The 21296-nt window shown below is 36.9% G+C and overlaps 1 protein-coding gene across 1 annotated transcript; it reads left to right on the top strand.

Moving 5' to 3' along the window:
* Nucleotides 1–18563: 18563 nt before the first annotated feature.
* LOC111880216 (probable aspartic proteinase GIP2) lies at nucleotides 18564–20143 on the top strand. The gene has a single exon (XM_023876625.3). The coding sequence runs from the start codon at nucleotides 18655–18657 to the stop codon at nucleotides 19972–19974; it is 1320 nt and encodes a 439-aa protein (XP_023732393.1). The 5' UTR covers nucleotides 18564–18654; the 3' UTR covers nucleotides 19975–20143.
* The last annotated feature ends 1153 nt before the right edge of the window (nucleotides 20144–21296 follow it).

Raw genomic sequence — 21296 nt, 5'->3', positions numbered from 1 at the left:
TTTTATAGAATCTTTAATAGGAGTATGTTTGCTTAAATTTTATACAATGACAGGGTTTTTCATGTTCAATGCTTGCATATTCCTTCTCATGATCGAACACCATTTGATGGTTATCATCTTCTCTTGTATTTATATTATGTTAAAACTTCAAGGAACCAAATGAGAGAGTAAATGACCATTTTACCATTATATTTGCATGAAAGGTTGATTAAAATTGTGGAGGAAAGTGTAAAGATTGATCAAAATTTGTCCCCAAATAAGCCGATTTATTTTCTTGGAGAATCTTTTGATCATGTGCTCTACCGATGTGACAGTGGTTCTAGTGTCTTGGGACTTCCCGTGGATCATATTCAACATTTCAGCTTGTTACCCGGTAATTAATTAACTGTCTCTATCTACATGCTCTTTCACTTCACCATTGTATCTATTTTTCTTTAGTAAAATAAATATTAGGTAAAAGCATGGTGTGTTGTTATGAAACAAACAAGGCTTGTGTAGCCGCTAGATGAAGCTTGTATATGGCGCCAAACAAGAGGCACTGCCGCTGAAAGTTTAGGAGCCGAGAACAAAGCTAAATCCACAGAGAAGGTTCAATTACAATTTACAAATTTGCCCTTCCGTTTTCTTAAATATTTTATTAATCCAATATTATCATATCTGTCATATCGTGTATGTATGTTTTGGGATCCATGTGATCAAAATTTCCCTGGTGCTCCAACATTTTTGCCAGGTAAACCCAAGGGCTAGGTTGTCATTAAAAAATGTTAAATTTTTATGGTGTCTAATTAGTTATTAAATTCGCAGTTGTGCAATTTGCGGGGCAGCATCCTGGTGGGCTTGGAGTTCCTGCTGTTGGCATGGCGTTCCCTGGCTACGTTACTCAGCCCAATGGAATGGGGAATTCAGAAATGAAATGGTACTTTAAATATATATAAGTAAATAAATATTTAAGATAATAATAGTTAGGTGATTAAATGGTTAAAATTGTGAAATTTTGTTGTAGGCTACCTATTTTGGCTGGTGCTGCTGGGGCTTTTGGTTGCTTCACCTTATATCACAATGGATGGTGCTTATCATGCTATGCCATCTGGCCAGACCTCTGCATTGCTTCCTACAAGGTCTGTTACTTGTTATTATGATTAACGATTCTGAGGGTATTTAGGTCATTTACTTAGAATTTTGCGTTTTCAAGTTTACTAGTAGATCACACTTGCTTGGCTAAATGTAATTTGTATGCTTTCAAACTTGTCTTCTTCCTAAATTCGTTTTCTTTGTAAGTTTAGCCTTATTCTTTTCTTCAATTAAGTGTTGTCTGGAGAGTGTTGTATGAACAACAATAAATCAACATTTTTTTCCTTCTTTTTCTTGTATGAACAATACATACTCATAGTTTGACTTAATTAGTTGCTTATTTTGTTTATTAGTTGCTTGTTTTCTAGCTTATTATAGTCACTGATTGGTTTCTTGTTATGCTTAAATCTTAACAGCTATCATGGCAACCTTCAACAATAGTTTTGGACAGACACCTTCTTGCAAAAGATATCGCGTACGTGTTCTTCTGCTGCTATTGTGGATTCGGGAACATCCATGCTTACTGGTCCAACTGTATGTATCTCACGTGAAGCTTCTGCTAGAATTATTAATCTTAGACATTTCAAGTTTTTCATATTTCTTGTATCTAATTAATTAGTTTGTAAATTTCCGTTATAACTTTTATTGATTTGTTTTATCTTTCCATGGAACAATTATTTGTATGACATTATATTTAGTGCAATGAATTGTATTTTTGTATATGATATTTTATTTATTAAGAGACATTAAATGAAAATTTAATTCAAAAATTAGTAAATCTAGAAAAAATATTTTTTTAAAACATATAAAATTACGATACGCAAAAATGTGTGTCATCTTCATTTATGACATTGCCTTTCTTGACAGGGGCTTCCTTGATACGCAATGCGTGTCATAAACACGCGCGTCGTAAGGTTACGACATGCAAATGCGTGTCGTCTTCCTTTATGACAGGGCCTTCCTTGACACGCATTGCGCGTCGTAAATGCGCGTCATAAATGCTCGTTGTAAATGCGCGTCGTCTCTCTTTATGACAGGGCCTTCCTTGACGCGCATTTGCGTGTCGTCTGAGCATTTTACGACGCGCAATGAGCGTCGTAAAAGGCTGTTTTTCTAGTAGTGGTATAATCATATTTACTAAACCTTTAGTAAATCATGACGAATATCTTGTTACTCTTATGATGGACTTTGATCAACACACAACTTTGTGTACTCGATCTCCTAGTCCTTCACATGACACTTTGTCAATGAATTAGTCTAATTTCCAAATACGAAATTTCTCATTCATCGTGCATCCACGTTGCATGATTCCAAGTTTCTGTCCAATTGAAACTTGGGCGATGAGAAACTCTCCCTATTTGGTAAATTCTCGACTTTTCCATAAACACCATAAATAAGAATCATATCCATTTGTTGCAGAAATATGCAAACAAAAATTTATTTTATTTATAAAAGCAGCGGAAAACATTTGTCCTTATAATGCAAAATCCATTGAAAACTATGTATTTTAAAAGAAAAAATTTCTAACAACTCTATCATAACTATCTAAGCTCAAAATCTAATCTTCAAGTCCATGCGATCAAGATCCATTCCTTGTGATTAGATTCATCTTGCTCTTTCACCAAGCTTCCTTTCTTTTCACCGATCCTGTAAAACATTCAAATGCAATCTTATCACATTATGTATTAAGAATCAATGAATAGGAACTTAATGGAGTTAGATAGTGGATTTTTACCTGAAGCGCAACCATACTCTTTGACTCTCCCATCTTCTGGACTCTTCAGGCTCTTTGGGCAGACTTGTATCCAACGCCCTTTCATTTGGCAGCAAACGCAGGTCGGTTCTCCTAGAACGTCCTCGGAAGCATGGTTGGTTGACTTTCCTAACAAATACGCTCCATTGCTTCGCCAAATCATTTCTGATTCAGCAGCAATGAGCATGTAAGTTAGGTCAATGAGGTTGTCGTCATGATCCATCATATAATACTTTCATTTGAACTCATTATATGATTCAGGAAGTGACTGCAAAACCCAATTCACAGCCAACTCATCTGGGAATGACACACCCAACATTATCAACCTATCAATGTGTGATTTCATTCCTAGAACGTGGGCACACACGGGTTTACCATCTTCATGTTTCATTTCCAATAGGGATTTAGTGATATTGAACCTTTCAATTATTCGATCTTGTGGGTTAGGGTGAACAATAGGAGGAGGAGGAGGAAGTGAATCATGATTTCTCGTTCCTCAATTGAATCGTGGAATATCATCTTCATGTGGAATGCTTGTTCCACGGGATTTGGGAAGACCATAGTTGTCGAACTTTGACATCTACAAAACGGGAGAAAAACAAATTCAAGTTAGTTGATAGATTGGGTCCTTAGTAAATCACCCAAATGAAATACTAAGGCTAGGACCCAACACAATATTCCACAACTCGGGAGAGGGATGCCGTAACCCTAATTGCAGAATATTTGAAGGTAAGTGAATGACGATTCACTAATTTCCACCACGAAAAACGAAAAGAACAATTTAAGTTTTAAATCTATGAAAACTCCTAGATCCTTTGAGATTCATTGAACTTTCAATGGCATGTTTAAATCTCGATATGCCCCTCTTGTTTGTGACTGGGATGCCGAGGATCACAAAGCGGGTGTGAATAACCATGCAAACTTACATGGTGCCCTCACATGTTACAGTCACCTATTCGATGTGCCGGTAAACCACACACGCTCCACCGAACTATGACAAACATTGAGTCACCCTTTGCTACCTTTTCTTAGAATCATTTAGTGTGCCGGTAAACCACACACACTCCACTAACGTCTTCGCAAGGGCACAAAGTGTAATTTCATGGAGTTGCATCAATTCACTTTTGCCTAAGTAACTAAGATTGGGAATTTTATGAAAACATTTAGTTACTTTTATACTTCATTATACTTATAATTGAAGGTTTTGTCCCATCCTACCCGTTCGGCTAATGACCCTCCACTAGTCAAGAGTGCGGTGGGTAAGAGTGGATACCCATTCAATCGCCATTTTATAGGCAATTTCCTTAAACACCCCTTATGGACCAACTTCGTGAATGAGGCCTACTAACGGTAAGACTGACTTTTACTCATACATATATATAATGTTAGACTTTTAATGTTATATATATAGTATACGGTGTATTTTACACTTTTAAAATATTAGGTGGTCTAATTTAACAATTATACTTTTAATTCAATTAAATTGTAAACCTAAACCTTTTATGGATTTATTAAACTTCTTTTAATTATACACCTTAATTAATTAATAAAACCATAAGGGTGTGATTTGAACTTTTTCAAAACAATACTAGAGTTTTAGAATTTAACATTCCTAATTAAACTTTTAATCAACTTTTAAATTCCAAAACTTGAGGGCAAGTTTTGAAACATTTCAAGACATTAGGGTTTAGAATTTAAATATACATCAAATTAAACTATTAATCAAAATTTAAATTCAAAAACTTGAGGGCAAGTTTTGAAACCTTTTTCAAAACATTAGGGTTTTAACTATTTAAATTTCAAAACAACAAAACTTTTGGGTTCAAATTTAAACTATAAAACCTAAAGGGAAACATATGAAACTTTTCAAAACAACAAGGATCAAATAACAAATAATATTAATTAACATTTAATCACATAATTATCCGTATTTGATTTATTTAATGATTTCTTGCAAAACAATTTATCAATTTAGTCAAAATAATTAATCAATTATCACATAAGGAAACAATTATCTTATTAATTGATAAATATCTTCAATTAGATCAAGAATATAGTCAAATATATCATAAAATCGGATTTATATTGATCTAATATGATAAGGTAACTATCCCAAAGCAAAAACAGCAAGAAATCCCGAGATATACTCCATCTGACGAGTTGACTCGTCGAGTCAAGCATAGACTCGTCGAGTCACCATGGACTCGGCGAGTCCAGCCTCCAGAAACCAAAAAACGAATTTTTTTGAACATATCAAGCATCAATACAATAGAAACCAATCAAGGCTCTCTGATACCATTGATGGGTTTTGGTCATAAGACATCCTATGTGCTCATACAAACCCTAATGCTTGGATCTAGGTTTCTCTATTGTACATGCTTTGAATCCAAGACTATAAACCCTAATTCTAGCATATGGAAATCGATATTAACATATAATTAGGTTTAAGATATTCCCTTGATTGTTATGTAGCAATAACAATCCCAATTCCTCCTTGAATTGACTTTGGAAGGCTTAGAGTCACAAGTGTCACTCCTCTAATGGCTTACAAACACCAAGAGCAAAATGGAGATGGTATAATGAGAGAGGAGAGGTATAAGAATTCGTCTCTAGGACCTCTTGGGAAGGCATGGACGAATTCATGAGCCTTAGGGGTCTTTATATAGGTGTGGAGATTAGGGTTTTAGTCTTATCCTTATCTAGTTGCTTGCCCACCAAGTAACCATAAGATAAGCCTTGAAAACCCTTCTCCTTTATCCTTTGGACGATTTCAAGGATCCTTATCTCCTTGAATTCGTTCAACCCATATTTAGGATAATCATTACCATATTTTGTAACTATCACATAATTACAATTCAGCCCCTATAGTTTAATTAATTACACTTGATCACAAAATTAATTCTTAATTAATTATTGACCAATATTAATTAAAAAAATATGATTTCTCCTTTAATATATTACTCTTATAACATATTATTAAATCATAATAACCTCTCTCTCTATTTATTTCTCCAATCAAGTTGCTTTGGTGAAGGCAACCCAAAAGGACCATGCACCATCGGGTCAAGTACATACCAAAATAGTTATCGACTTAGACACTAATCCAACATAAATAACTTTGGATAATGCTCCCTCATCTTATCCTCTGACTCCCATGTCCACTCTCAACCCTTTTAGTGTTATCACTACACCTTTACCAAGCCCACCACCTTGTTTCACATAGTCTTCATCTTTCGAGGATCGCCACTAGTTTCTCTATATAATGTAGGTGATCATCCACCTGAATGTCCTCCAATGGAACCACTGCGGAATCATCAACCAAACATTTTTGCAGCTAAGAGATGTTAAAAGTGTTTTGCATGTGACTGAGCTCCTCAGGTAGATCCAAATGATATGTAACCCTGCCTACCTAGGCTAACACCCTAAAAGGACCAATATATATGGGGCCTAGCTTTCCCCGCTTCCTGAATCGGATGACACCTTTCCAAGGTGACACATTCAGGAGTACCATGTCCCCAACCTGGAACTCTAAGTCTGACCGGTGTCTATCTGTGTAGCCCTTCTGTCAACTATGTGCTATCTGAAGTCTACCACAAACCTGCTGAATCAACTCATTCATCTGAAGTAACACCCCCGAACTACCCATAACTCGCTGACCGACCTCACCCCATCATATCGAGGTCCTATATTTCCTCCATAGAGCCTCTAACAAGAAGGTCGATCAATTTTGGGTTGATAATTGTTGTTATGAAGCACGTCCTCCAAGGTCAGGATAGTCTACTCACTCTGACCATCGGTCTGCGGGTGGAAAGTCGTGCTGAAATGCAGACGAGTACCCAACTCCTTATGAAATATCTTCCAGAACCTAGAAGTAAACCGAATATCCCTATTAGAAACCACTGAAATCGGTACCCCATGTCGTGTCACAACCTCCTAAATGTAGATGTCATCCAACTTCCCAATTGAGATACTCTCCTCGATCGGAATAAAGTGTGTGCTCTTGGTTATTCCATCCACGATGACCCATATCGAATCCACTCTATGCGCCGTCCGTGGTAACTTTGTAATGAAGTCCATCGTAATCTCTTCCCATTTCCAAATGGGAACACCCAACGACTCCAATTTTGCCGTGAGGTCGCTGATGCTCGACCTTGACTTTCCTGCAAGCCAAGCAGCTATCTACATACCATGCCACATCCCAATTCATGCAGGGCTACCAATAATCAAGAAGGAGGTCTCTATACATTTTTGTCGCACCAAGATGAATAGAGAGCATTGAATTGTGTGCCCCCTCCATCAAAACCTGACACGCACCACCCAAATACATAACCCACACCCTCTGATGGAGAGTCAACAAACCACAACTATCATAATCGAAAGAGGACAACTGAACCATTATATGCTCGCTCTTCCGGCGTTCTTCCTTCATATCCTCAGGCTGCTCCTCTCGAATCTGCACCAAAAGTGGAGTAACCATGGTCATACTCAAACACATATCCCTGATTGGGGCAATACCCTTCTTATGGCTAAGAGCATCGGCCACCACATTGTCCTTCCTCAGGTGATAAAGGATCTTACAATAATAATATTTCACCACATCTGACCATCTATTTTGCGTCATGTTCAGATTCGGCTGATCTATCAGATACCTTAGACTCATTTGATCCATGTAAATAGTATACAGTCCCCATACAAATAATGACGCCAAATCATGAGGGCGAAAACCATAGCCCCTAACTCCAAATCATGTGTAGGGTAGTTCGACTCATGAGGCTTCAGCTGTCTTGAAGTTTATGCGATGACATGACCCCACTACATCAATATCGTACCCAATCTAGAGATCGACACATCACAGTAAACCACAAAATTTTCAACACCCTCTAATAAGGTCAGAATCGGCGACTCACACAATCTCTACTTCAGAGTGTCAAAAGTTGTGTGCTGTTGACACCCAATGAAAAGTAACAGTCTTCTTTGTCAGTCAGATCAAAGGAACTACTATCTTGGAGAAATCCTAAATAAATCTCCAATAATAATCTCCTAAAACAAGGAAACTCTGAATCTCGGATGGAGACCTCAGAACCTCGCACCTCATCACCGCCTTAACCTTGGACAGATCGACCAAAATATCCTTCTGGTTGACAAGGTGCCCCAGAAACTGCACCTCGCACAACCAAAATTCAAACTTGGAGAACTTTTCAAAAAGCTTCTCCCCACTCAAAGTCTGCAATACTTCTCTCAGGTGATCCTCATGCTGCTCCTGGGTCTTGGAGTAGACCGGGATATCATCGATAAATAAAATCACATACCAATCTAACATAGGTATGCACACACGGTTCATGAGATCCATGAACATTGATGGAGCATTGGTGAGCCCGATGGGCATCACCACAAACTCATAATGACCATAATGAGTTCGGAAAGCCGTATTCTGCATATCCTCCTCTCTGACCCTCATCCGATGATAACCTGAATGCAGATCAATCTTGGAAAACCAAGATGTGCGCTAAAGATGGTCAAATATTTGGTCGATCCTCGGGAGATGATAACATTTCTTCACTGTTAGCTTATTTAGATCCTGGTAGTCGGTACACATCTGATGCGACCCATCATTTTTCTTCACAAGCAAGATTGACGCGTCCCATGGTGAACTACTTGGTAGAATAAATCCCTTGTCTAACAGCTCCTGCAGATGTGTAGGCAACTCCAACATCTCTAGAGGTTCTAACCGATAATATGATTTGGCTATCAGAGCCACACCTAGAACCAAGTTAATCTGAAACTCCGCCTGCCTCTCTGGAGGCACTCTAGGAAAATCCTACGAAAAAAATGTACGAGTATTCCTGAATAATCAGTACATCGATCGTAGTCACCTTACCTTCCTCCCTTGTATCCATCACCTAAACCACAAATCCAAAACAACCCTACTGAAGATAACGGCTCGCCTTTGTTGCCGAGCAGAGATTCTGTCCACACTAAGCACCCTCTCCATGAATCACCAACTCTCCTCTACTTGGGGTCCGAATACGCGCCAACTGATGCTTGAAATCAATCATTCCCCATTTGGGCTTAACCAATACATCCCCAAAATAACGTTTCTCTTGTGCAGTATAATGGGAACGAAATCGATTGGGTACCGCCCATTGAACAACTCCAAAGTGCATCCCTAATGAACCCTCGATACTTGTATAGGACAATTGTAGGAAATCTCAACCTCTAATGGATAATCCAGCTCCCTCGAAGTATCGACAAACCTCTTGCTAAATGCAAGAGATACAAAGGATCGAGTAGCCCCTGAATCAAACAAAACCAGACCGGAGATATCGTTCACAAGGAATGGCCATAAAAGCAACATACAGATATAAGCAGAAAAAACAAAATAAATAAAGAGATCGGAACGGGAGCTACAACTGGTGTTGCGCGAGCCTCCTGGACACCTATCACCACATTTGGTGTTGCGCGAGCCTCCTGGACTTTCAACTGAAATGCCCTGCTCTAGTAACCATCTATGATCCTCAAAGTCATCGGAACGGGAGCTACAACTGGTCCCGCGGCTGCTAAACTCAAGAAATCGGCCTTTTATGGCCCCTTTTATTGCAATGAAAGCAAATCAGACTCAATCCCTGGGTGGGGGCAGTGCAATCCCTGCTAAAGTGCCCAGTCTTGTTGCACTTGTAGCATCCCGAACCACCCACTCTACGAGCTTCATCGTGCATCCTGCTGCACTTATCACAACATCCCCAACCCTGTTAGCCCATCAATCTCTAATCAAAAACCTTGGGCCTCTTGCCCAAACCCTATGAACTCTGGACCTGGTCCGACTTCCTCTTCTTCTCCATCTCCAAAATCAATCTCCCTCTCTATGGCTCTCGCCACCATGTTATCCAGTGTCCTAAAACTAGATATGCTCATGAATTGTCAGATCTTGCTCCTCAACAAATCATGATATCTCGCCTTCTTCATGTCCTCATCCGCCACTTACTATAGAACCAACAAAGCCCTATCACGAAACATGGCAGCAATCTCCACCACCGTATCAGTAGTCTGATGATTGTCCTGAAACTCCCTCACCAACTGTTGGACCTCAATAATATGTGTGAACTCAGCTCAAAACCTCGTCATACAATCCTCCAACGTCATCGACTTAACCGCCTCGCCTCTCAAGGCATGATGAACCTCCCCCCACTAATTACGAGCTTTGTCTTTCAGAATACAAGATGAAAATCTAACCTTCGACTCCTCGGGGTAGAATCTAGTACGGAAGGCGTTCATGATATCCGCTAACAAATGCCTTCTTGCAATAGGGTCCTTCTTATCAAAGAAAAACGGAGCCCCCACATACTCGAAACTTTCAGAAAGTCAAAGAGCGAGCTCCCACCATCGTCACAATCTCAGAACGAAAAGCGCCCAAGCGCTCATCCAGAACCTCCAGGATGCCCTCCTTGATCATACCAAAGATCACACAAGTCTGCTCAAGAATACTATGGTAATCTCTGATGAAATGAAGTCTCGCATTTGATCATCCATATGTCTGGCCCAGAGCCAGAACTTGAACCATTGCCGACACCATAACTATCATCGGCACCTGTACCACCACCAGAACCTCCTCGAGTGATCACCATACTAAAAATAAACCATACAAACCATCATAACACACCCAAAGAATCCCATATTCTACAAGCTCCATGGTATCATCGTGACTTTCCTATACTCAAGTACAGATCCTCTACTTCCAATAGTACGGGCCCAATACTACTATCCACATTTATCAGTACTTTCCTCAAAGATCTTATCGACTCCTCCAAGCTACTTCCTTATCAATCCAAACGATCTCTCACATAGCAAAGCTCACTGCACCGAAATAGCTCCTAGGGTCTCCTAGGACTACCATCACACCACTCTCCGCTATCATCTGCAGAAGGAACTCCCACTAACACCATGTAACTATCTCATGAACACAATTACATATCACTGACACCATGTAATTCTTTGACTAGAAGGTCTCACACCACAACGGTTGGACTCAAACGAGAATTTTGCAATAGGATTAAACCTAACCTTCTAAAATTATCTAATCTCAGTAATAAGTAACTTAATGCATTCGCTTACCAGTTAGTTGGTATTAATGAGAACTCCTAAAAGCACAAAGCAAGAAGCATTCGAGCATTGAGTAATCTAAATCAAAGCAGCGCCGAAATAGGCCACCCTATCAAATAACTGGTCCAATACTAGCATGCAGGTCTACAAGCTCAAACAGTAGGCATATAAAGGCATCTCTCCTAGCATTTTATCATGAAATCCTGGGCAAATCATTTGCCCTAATCTAGCCTGTGATTCACAAATTCTCATTTCAAATCATATCACATAGAACATGTTAGGTATTTTGGGAAAACTTACTTTAGCTTGGTCGATTGCATGCACCAAACCCCTTTATTTTATTAGAAAATCCTTTAATAAAAAATTTTCTTTTTATAAAGAAAAATCTACCAAACCCTTAGCTTGAGTTCAGACCTAAGCTATCAATTGCGCTATAGCATTTTGCGGTGGTCAAGAACCGCTATTTTTAGTTTAGCGTTTTCCTTTTGTGGTACTGCTATTTGCGGTGCTATTCACCGCTATTTACCGCTATTTCAATAACCGCTATAGCGGTGTTACGGGCGCTATTCCAATTTCGTTAACATTTAGGGCCATTTGGCTACTTTGCCAATGAAAAACTAGTTTTAATGATCTCACTACACTTTCATTTTAAAGATCTTGAACAACTAACATAATTAAAAACACTCAAAGCAATTATGTCTATCGACAACTCTCTTTCTTATCTCTTTTTGTATTCACGACGACTTGAGTTGCTATGGTTAGACTCCATTAATGCTTTTTGGTAAATCGACCCACACCTATAAGGCTACAACTTGGGACTTAACTCCTTAAATCAAATACGAACTACTGATACGATATTGAACCCGTATAATGCGATTAAACTCTATTTGACACTACCTAGTTTCCGTATTACTATAGTAGGATATTGTGTTATGTTTTTATATGACTTTTGAGGTTTGATGATATTAATTCTATATGGACTTATTGTATTAACAATCAAATATATAAATTCTATATAAATATAATATAGAATTATAAATTATACGTAATATTAAAAAAGCTATACCACCGCGTTAACCGCGAACGGCATGTGACCGTTATTGAAATTTTAACCACGATAACTGCATAGGTTCAAACCCACCCGAGAGTATACCCGAATCCCTCAAACCAAGGCTTTGATACCAACTTGTAACGTCCCAAAATTTATAACCAAAAATTTCATTTTTGTATTAAGAAAACCATCAACGAAACATGTTTATAAAAATCATAAAGGAAATCAGAGTATTTCAACAATTATCCAAAAATGCATCAGGCTAGAATAAGGCGGAAAATCATGGTGTGCAAAATGCGATCATCCCAAGCTCCTCCATTTCGAACCGGAAGTACCTTAAACATTAACTAAAAACCATAAGCACAAAGCTTATTGAGTTCCATAAATACTGCATACCATAAATATACGTCAGCTCAAGGATGTATCGGGTCTATTTCACCCCGAGTCTATTTCAACTCAAATGTCAGATCAAGGCTGTACTGGGTCTGTTTCACCCCCACCCCCTCCCCCAAGTCTATTTCAATTCAATCGGTATTTTTCAACCATACGAGTTTATTTCACATCACATACATATAGAAAACAGGCATACATGCAAATATCAAGAGTCGCAATGAAAACAAGCACATACACCCCTAGTGTCCTACATTATAGTGAGCAAAATCAGCTCGATCCGCTGATAAACAAATAGATGCTCAGACTGTTGAACTGGAGAATCCTCGTACTAACCAATCAATAAAATCCTTATTAATAATTAGATCATAAACCATAACCGGGAATCTGATTCATTAAACCCGACTCCTAGGGTAAAACACCACTTTATCCTTTCCCTTAATTGGCCCAAATAATTATGGCCCAAACCTAAAAGCACCTGAAGCCCAAAATGACCCAACCCCATCTAAACCCACTGTTGGGAGTACATTGAGCGTATCCAACTCATAGACCATGCGTACTCATGCGGACTAGGGTACAGGGTTCGAACCCAATACGCACAATGTACTCAAAAATGCTCCCAACGTACTGGTTTGTGAACAATTCCTTATATAGATGGCTTAATCTCTTAAGACCCTAAATTCCAAAATTTAGATATACTCTAAAAGAAGGTCCTAATCCATAAATTTGGAAGCTTTAAGGTTTTGGATGGCTTAATAAGTCCCAATACCCAATTTTAACATTCTAACCCCATGAAATAAACATAAACCCTTGCATATTTGAGTTAAGTTCATCAAAATACCTTTTTATGCACAAGTGACCTCAGAAACACTAGGATCTACCATCCTAAGCTTCTGGAGTAACTTATACTCACATGAAACAACTCAAGGGACCAAAACATTTCAAGAACCTTAAGATAACTAGATCTAAGAGATGAATCAACATGGTTGAAACTTTATACCTCCTGAGACTTGCCAAGATGATGAATATTCTAGATCTTTAAGCTACACCACAACCAATGCTTTATCAGCAATTTCCTTCTTCTTCAAGATGCACAAAAACACCAAGAGTTTACCACCAAAGCTCAAGAACACATAAGGAAAAGCTAAGGTTTCGTGGGGAGTCTTTAGAGGGAAGGAGGTTGATGAGGGGGAAGCCTCAAGGTCCATAATGACACTTAAATAGGAGTCAAACCCTAAAAATTAGGGTTTGTGGTCTGTTCATGTACGCCCGACATATGTAGCCTAGCGTACGCCGCCAACCCCGCGCCCAACATAAGGGAGTACGCTCATCGTACTCCAAGTTACACCCAATGTAAAAAGGAACAAAATTTAAATTTTAAGAGTTAATCAAGGTATTGAAGAGTACTTGAAACTCGAGCATTACACCAACAAAGTGAAAAACCAATTTTTCTGTGATCTGACCCAATGAATTTGGGGTAATTTAGTTGTTTCTAGGCCTCCTCAGATCAAAGGCCGAAACACCAAAAATTAGATCCATTTAGATTTTTAGATAACCTTTGATAAAATGGAAATTTATTTTTAATTTCAGAATTTTTAGAGTGAGTTGAATGATAGGTCATTCACTAGAGATGAGAGAAGGAATGGTGGATGTGATGCATTAACCATAGCATTTCAGACTTTTACTTCTTTATTTGTTAATTACATAAACTGTCTTGTAACACCCCTATTTCAATATTAGGATTAGCATAAAGGATATTGATTGTACCATTGTCATGTCGAATGACTTGTAAATCCTTTTGTTACATAAATATACATAAGAATTAGAGTATAGATGGGTGTTACTACAAGTTCATAACAAAAGCAAACATTCTAAGTATCTAAAGTGTATTAACAAAAACAAATCATCTAATGTTTGTTAATGCTAATTTTAGTCATCTAGTATATCCTAAAAGATTTGCATCATCTTCTAAAGTTCATTACTCTTATCTTTTATATACACATGTGGAATACATTCCAACACCCTCATGCGTCTTCCCATACTCCCTGCAACAATCTCAGTTCCTATGACCTCCTAAAGGAGTATCAAAATCTTGGACCTTCTAGCTTCCTTTGGTGCCTGAACTTGCACCTGCACTTTCATCCTCCGACGGACCATCAATACACTTGAATTTCATTAGAGACACGCGATCCTTCCTAAATCGTATCGCAACCTCATCCCATGACATGATATCTAGCTCAGGTACATTAATAGACTAAGCTATAATATCCCAGCGACCCGTTGTTGCATGACACAAAAGGAACATAACAAACTAGACCTTTGCGTCTTAGAGACAAACACTAGTGTGGAAGGAATCTACCTCTACCTAACTATTTATGCTAATAACCATATCCTTCTTTCTTTGAACATTAGAGGTCGACACACAACCACATCACATTGTGTAACAACTCATTAAGTATTAAATATCTATATGTATCTCATGCACATAGGTATTCTACACTATACCATTACCACTTTACATACATACATATCTTAGGTATACTCACATTCTTTGCTACATGTTTCTAACATATACCCCTTACATACTAGTTATATACGTACATGCTCTCGTACATGTTCTTACATGTATACCCATACTCTATCTTCATCTACTAACTGGAGGACATTCACTTAGTGCCTCAAGATCCAACAAACACACACACACACACACACACATATATATATATATATATACACACACACATAATCTAGAGAGAAAGTGATATAATTCACCTTATTAGTAGTGAAAATACCATTAGCCTCATTCTTTGATTGATGCACCTTGATCCACCTTCTTTACACTTAGGCATATTCATAAAAATATACAAGTTTCTTAATACTTGTGTGAGCATATTAACAAATTAATGGCTCTCTTGGTCAAAATGACCACTTAATGGATCTTCTTTCTAACTTCTCATTTTCTACTTCTAATCCATTCCAACCAATGAATTAATCATCTCATAATACCTAGTTCATTATAATATACTCTATAATGCATAATCACTAGTTAGGGTTTCAAATCCTAACTCTTATTGGATTGATTCCGCCATGGAAATCACTTTCGAAGTGTGATTAAAGCTTCTAAACAGTCTCATCTACATCATAATCACACTATAGGTTGATCAATTCAACCAATCTACACAAACTAACAATTTCCATAAAATGGAGAAGTATGTACCTTAATGGAGAGAGGATGAAAATACTTACTAAGGTCCATCTCTAGCTTCTATTGCCTCCATCCCAACACTAAAATCTCTAACCTTTAGCTCTCAATCGATTTACGACATTTTTGGTTCGGAAATGAGGCTCTTAACAGGTTAGAACCTGTCTTTAATCCTTGACATTGTTCCATGGTGCACACCATGAGATCGTGGTCAACTTCTTTTCCAAGTCACAATGCCTTTCTCCCACAAGAACCAACTTTGTCTACCACATCGTGGTATCCATACACCATATTATGGTACAAAGTGTGTTGTCTACCACTTATGATGAAGGACTTCATTAGAATCCTCGCCACCTCTCACCACACTGTGTTGAGCTATCCATCACATCGTGGTGGCTGTAGATCAACAAACTTCATTGCTAATTCTATTCTAGATTTAGTGATAATTTTTTCTCAAACTTTTAACCTTCATAACTTCTTCATTCTATACTTATTTTCTATGATCTTTATATCCATGTAAAAGTGGGAACATACTCTACAGCTCTATTAAGTCATTTCTCACTAACTTAATATAGGTCTAAATTTATTATTCATCTAACCTCTTCTTAGTGACTTGAACTTATCTTGGCCATTACCATGAAGTCACACCTTCATAAACATATCAAATTCCTCTAAATAACATTTTTCCCTTTTATTCAACAGTTGACTAAGACTCAACTCTCTCTAAATTTTGCACTCTTACAATTACATGCTCAATGTGACTTGTCATTGCGTGCACGTAATGTCGGGCTGGTGGAGTTAGTGTAATAAATGCACCGTACCGCGGTACCCTATTTCTATGCCGCAGAGATTTTTTTTAAATCTACCCCAAAACTTATAAAAATCATAACTTCTTCATACGAACTCCGTTTTCGATGTTCTTTATATCCACGAGTTTGCCTTGATGTCTACTACAACATTCATGTTGATCATTTTAGCTAACACGGAATTCATTTTCACTTTTATTTTTATAAACAACAATTTATATCTTTTATTACGAAAAGCTAGAACAAGGTGTTACACATTTGAAGTATGGAGTTGAGTTGCGCTTAAGCTAGTGAAGTACATTGTCCAAATAGGAAAAATTAAGGATACCACAGGTCGTGCTTTTCATTACACTGACCGTGTAGTGTTGTCGAAGTTCTAAAGAGTGAGTGGTTAAAGTACATTTTTTTAAATGGCTAAGTTTGGGAAAAACACGAATCGTGTTTTGGTTACAAGGATTGTGTAATTGTTTCGAGATTCATTAAAATTAATAAAAGAATATATTCAGTCATTACTTTCTCAAAAACACTTCAAACACCTCCCAAACATTCTAGAGAAATGAGAGAACGGCTTCTAAAGGTATTGAGCTAAGATTGAAGGAAATTTGAGAGAATCAAATGGAGAATACAAGATTAAATCTTCCTTACTTGAATCAAAGTTAAACTATGTTCTTCTCTTGATGATTCCTTACTTTTATGTTTGAATTGAAAGGGGTTGTATGAACCCTATGTTCTAAGTTTTTGTTATATGATGGGAACCTTGATAGATAAGAAGAAGTAGAGAGTTAATTACTTGTTTGCTAGCTTAGAACCTTCAAAACAAAGCATTGAATCTTATCATGGTGATTTAGAAAGTAGTTGATTAAACCGTAATTTGGGTAAGCTTCTAGAAACATGAAAACAAGTGTTTGTTCTTTCAAGTTGAAGTAAACAAAAATCCCTAATAGATCTAATTGAAATAGATGAACTTGTAAGTTCAAGCTCAAGCCATCTAAGGGTTGAATTTATAATGAAAATGATTATGGAGAACTGTGAACATAAATATATGTTAGAAAGCTAGTTATATTGTTGAGTTTTTATTTTCAACCATGATGGGTTGTTTTAATTTTGGGACAAAGGCTGATAAAGAATTTCAAGGGTCGAGAACTCATCTACGTATAACTTCCTAAGGCGAGTAACTACGTTTTCCACCTTGATAATTGATAGTTAGATATGTAGTTATGTGGCTAATGTTGAATTGTGTGAAAGGTACCAACATGATGAGAATGGTGGTTCATGGAGAGCCTATGTGGCAAGAACCATTGTTAAATGACTGTGGCAAGCCTATGTGGTCGTCAATCATAGTTGGTTGCTGTTGAATGATAATGGTAAACCTTTGTGGTGGGAAACCATGGTTGACAATTGTTGAATGATAATGGTAAGCCTTTATGGCCAAAAACCATGGATGATAATTATTGAATGAATTCATGGTAAGTCTTGGTGGCTTAGAACCACATAGATCATATGAGTTGGAAAAATTGATGAGGTGTGAATGACTTGGAAATGCTTTACGTAATTTTATGTTTACTATTGTTGATTTAATATCTATGATTAATTGTTGTGTATATTACTTGTGTACAATGAGTGGGTTACTCGCTTTAACCATTATTTGTTGATATGCCTTTCAAGCCCAAGTAACCCAGATCGGGGTAAAGTTGTAGCCGAGAGATAGAAGACCTTAAGCAAATTGTATAATTTTGCATTTTGTTATTAAAGGGATTGTAATACCCGACTTGATCCTCCGATGTTTGTTGTATATATGATCTATCGATAACTACTTTTATGTTACCATGTTAATATAAATATACATAGTTGTTTATGATTCAAAAATGAAAAAAAAATGGGTGTACTTTGTATTAATTTTCCAGGTGTTACAAAGAACATATGCAAAACCAAAATGTGAATTACATACAAGAAATAGCAAGAACTGGATCGGTCGGTTGTGGAAGGGGGCTGCGAAACTAGTGAAGTAGTGATTATCAATGAAACATGCTTAATTTGTGGCTATTTCTGAACTTGTGGCTATTTCTTAAGAAGAAACTTAATAAAGTATAAATGCATGTGATAGAATTATGAAAGAGTGTTAATTTAAGAACCATGTGGGTTTATTTAAAATCTCCTTTTGTAGTATTAATTATTATGCATCCACTAGAGGTTCCTGGTTTACTAATGTCGTCATGGGCATCAAGATTCATGATTACTATAAAACAACGCCATTTCCATCAATGACTTGGCAACTACAACCACAATGGCATCTTCTCAAACGCTTACCACTCTCGTCATCTTTTCTCTTGTAAGCTTCTCTTATGCCGCTTCAGGTCCACCCAAACTGCCAAAACCAAAAGCCATTCACCTTCCAGTTAGAAAAAATCAAACAACGCTCCAGTACTACACCACATTTGAGTCTGGAAACCCTGAGGAAGCTAACATAATCGATGCATTGATTGATCTTGGATCACCATCTGTTTGGTATGATTGTACATCCTATGTGTCGTCTTCATATAAACGAGCATCATGTGGTTCAAGCAGATGTACGAAGGCCAGGGGGTCATCCTGTATAGATTGCAACAAGACTCTTAGACCAGGGTGCTCCAAAAAGGACACATGTGGTGTGCTCACTTACATCCCCTATCTAGTGTACTACACAGACCAAGTGCTTAGTGAAGATACCATGAGAGTATATTCGACCGATGGTGCGTATGTTTGGTTTAGTTACTACATAAAAAAATTCCAATTCTCTTGTGCCCTCACTGTCGAGGGCTTACCTGGTGACCATGCTAAAGGGTTGGCTGGCTTTGCAAATATAAACATCTCATTGCCATCACAAATTTCATCTTCCTTAAAGTTAGCTAAAAAATTTGCTCTTTGTTTACCTTCATCATCTGAAAGTGGATTAGGGGATATATTCATTGGTGGAGGTCCATATTACATGTCTCCTAGTATCGAAGATCAATCTCTGTCACTAGTAACGACCCCGCTTGTTGTCAATCCGATTGCCACTAACCCCTTTTTTGCTGATGAAGAGCCTTCCCTTGAGTATTTTATCAATGTCAAATACATTGAAATACACGGTAAACGTGTAGCTTTTAGTCCATCTCTGCTATCTATTGATAAAAATGGAGTTGGGGGAACAAAGATTACTACTATGGAACCTTATACGACTTTGCATTCGTCCATTTATAATAGTCTTGTTAAAGAATTCACCAAGGAAGCATCAATGAACAAAATAAAGAAGGTAAAAGCTGTCGCACCTTTTGTGGAGTGCTTTGACTCGAGGACTGTTCCCAACACGATAACTGGACCAGCAGTTCCAAATATCGACCTTGTTTTGGAAGGGAGTACTGTAAGGATGAGACTGTATGGTGCAAACTCAATGGTGAAAGCGAAGAAGAATGTAATATGCCTTGCATTTTTTGATGGAGGAATTTCACCAACAACATCTATTGTCTTAGGTGGGCATCAGTTAGAGAATTATATTCTAGAGTTCGATCTAACTGCGTCAACACTCGGACTCTCTTCGTCTCTCCTGCTCCAGAACACAAGCTGTTCCCATAGCAGGGTATATTAATTCCCTGGGTACTTTAGAATTTGTATTTGTTTTGTTCATATTTCTCTAGCTTTCCCTTGTAATGTTTTGAAGCTAGCTAGTCTTTCAGATCAAAATTGTATGATCTACTTTGCTTTGTATTCCAAGAATCACGTTTTAGTGGAAGATGTTGTCTATCGCTTTTTGTTCAGTAATATATATGGAAGAACATGGGAAATGTAGCAAAAAGTGAAAGGAGAATCTTAATAGTATTTTAAAAAAAAGTTTTAAAAGCTTGAGGGCATGCCTCCTTGATTGGAGGAAATTTTCAAATATTTGCGTTCTTGAGTTTAATATTGAGTATATACAGTGTGGTTGACAGACACAAAGATCAATTACTTGTCCTTTTGCATAAAAAAGAATTAGATCATATTTTTCCATCTATACTTAATTGATTCTTTTTTATAAAAAATTGAAGTGTAAATTACAGTTTTGGTGTCTATGCATTACAACCGTCTAGTTTTAAAAACTTTTAATCCAGTTTTTTTTTTAATGGTCGTCGACAAAATCTATCAGCCTTTTGTCCTAACACAGTTAATTTTTTTGTTATGTCCAATGTAAAAGATATTTTCAATGTTTGTGATTACTTATTTAAAACAATTTATGTTTACAGTTGATTTGTAAAATCGATTATCAGTGTTTTCGGTATTGATCAAAACGGATTTTAATTTTAATTTGTCCAAACACTAAACACTATATATAATCATAAACAATATGGTTATTATAGTAATTAAATTGGTGTAAATATGTCATAAGCTATTTTACAACCCACCAACTTATCAAAAACTTATTATCTAAGTCAATAAACACTTTTAATTTTAATTTGTCCAAACACTAAACACTATTTATTAAGGCACGTTGGAGGGTATCGACCCGACCCCTATCAACTCATTCAATTCATTAGTTACATCAATTTTTCTTTATCATCTCTAATCCATCTTTAGTAACCCAAAACACATGAAAATTTCATATTTCCCAACTCACTCAATACACTTGACACATCACTATTATTATTAATTAAACTAGAAAATTAAAAACATAAAAAAAAAAAAAAAAAAAAAAAACTAACTCACGAACTATAAATTAATACAAAATAAAGCAAAAAATAATTAGTTTTGACACTAATTTTAAATTTAAACTATTTTATCAAAAGAAACATGATATATATATATATATATATATATATATATATATATATATATATATATATATATATATATATATATATATATATATATATATATATATATATATATATATAGTCAAGATCAAATAAGAAGGAAATTTTTAGTAGGAAGGTAAGA

The sequence above is a fragment of the Lactuca sativa genome, chromosome 8 (genome assembly GCF_002870075.4).
Source record: "Lactuca sativa cultivar Salinas chromosome 8, Lsat_Salinas_v11, whole genome shotgun sequence".
Taxonomy (NCBI): Eukaryota; Viridiplantae; Streptophyta; class Magnoliopsida; order Asterales; family Asteraceae; genus Lactuca; species Lactuca sativa.
Note: the sequence above shows the minus strand (reverse complement) of the source record. Positions and strands in the feature narration are given on the sequence as shown.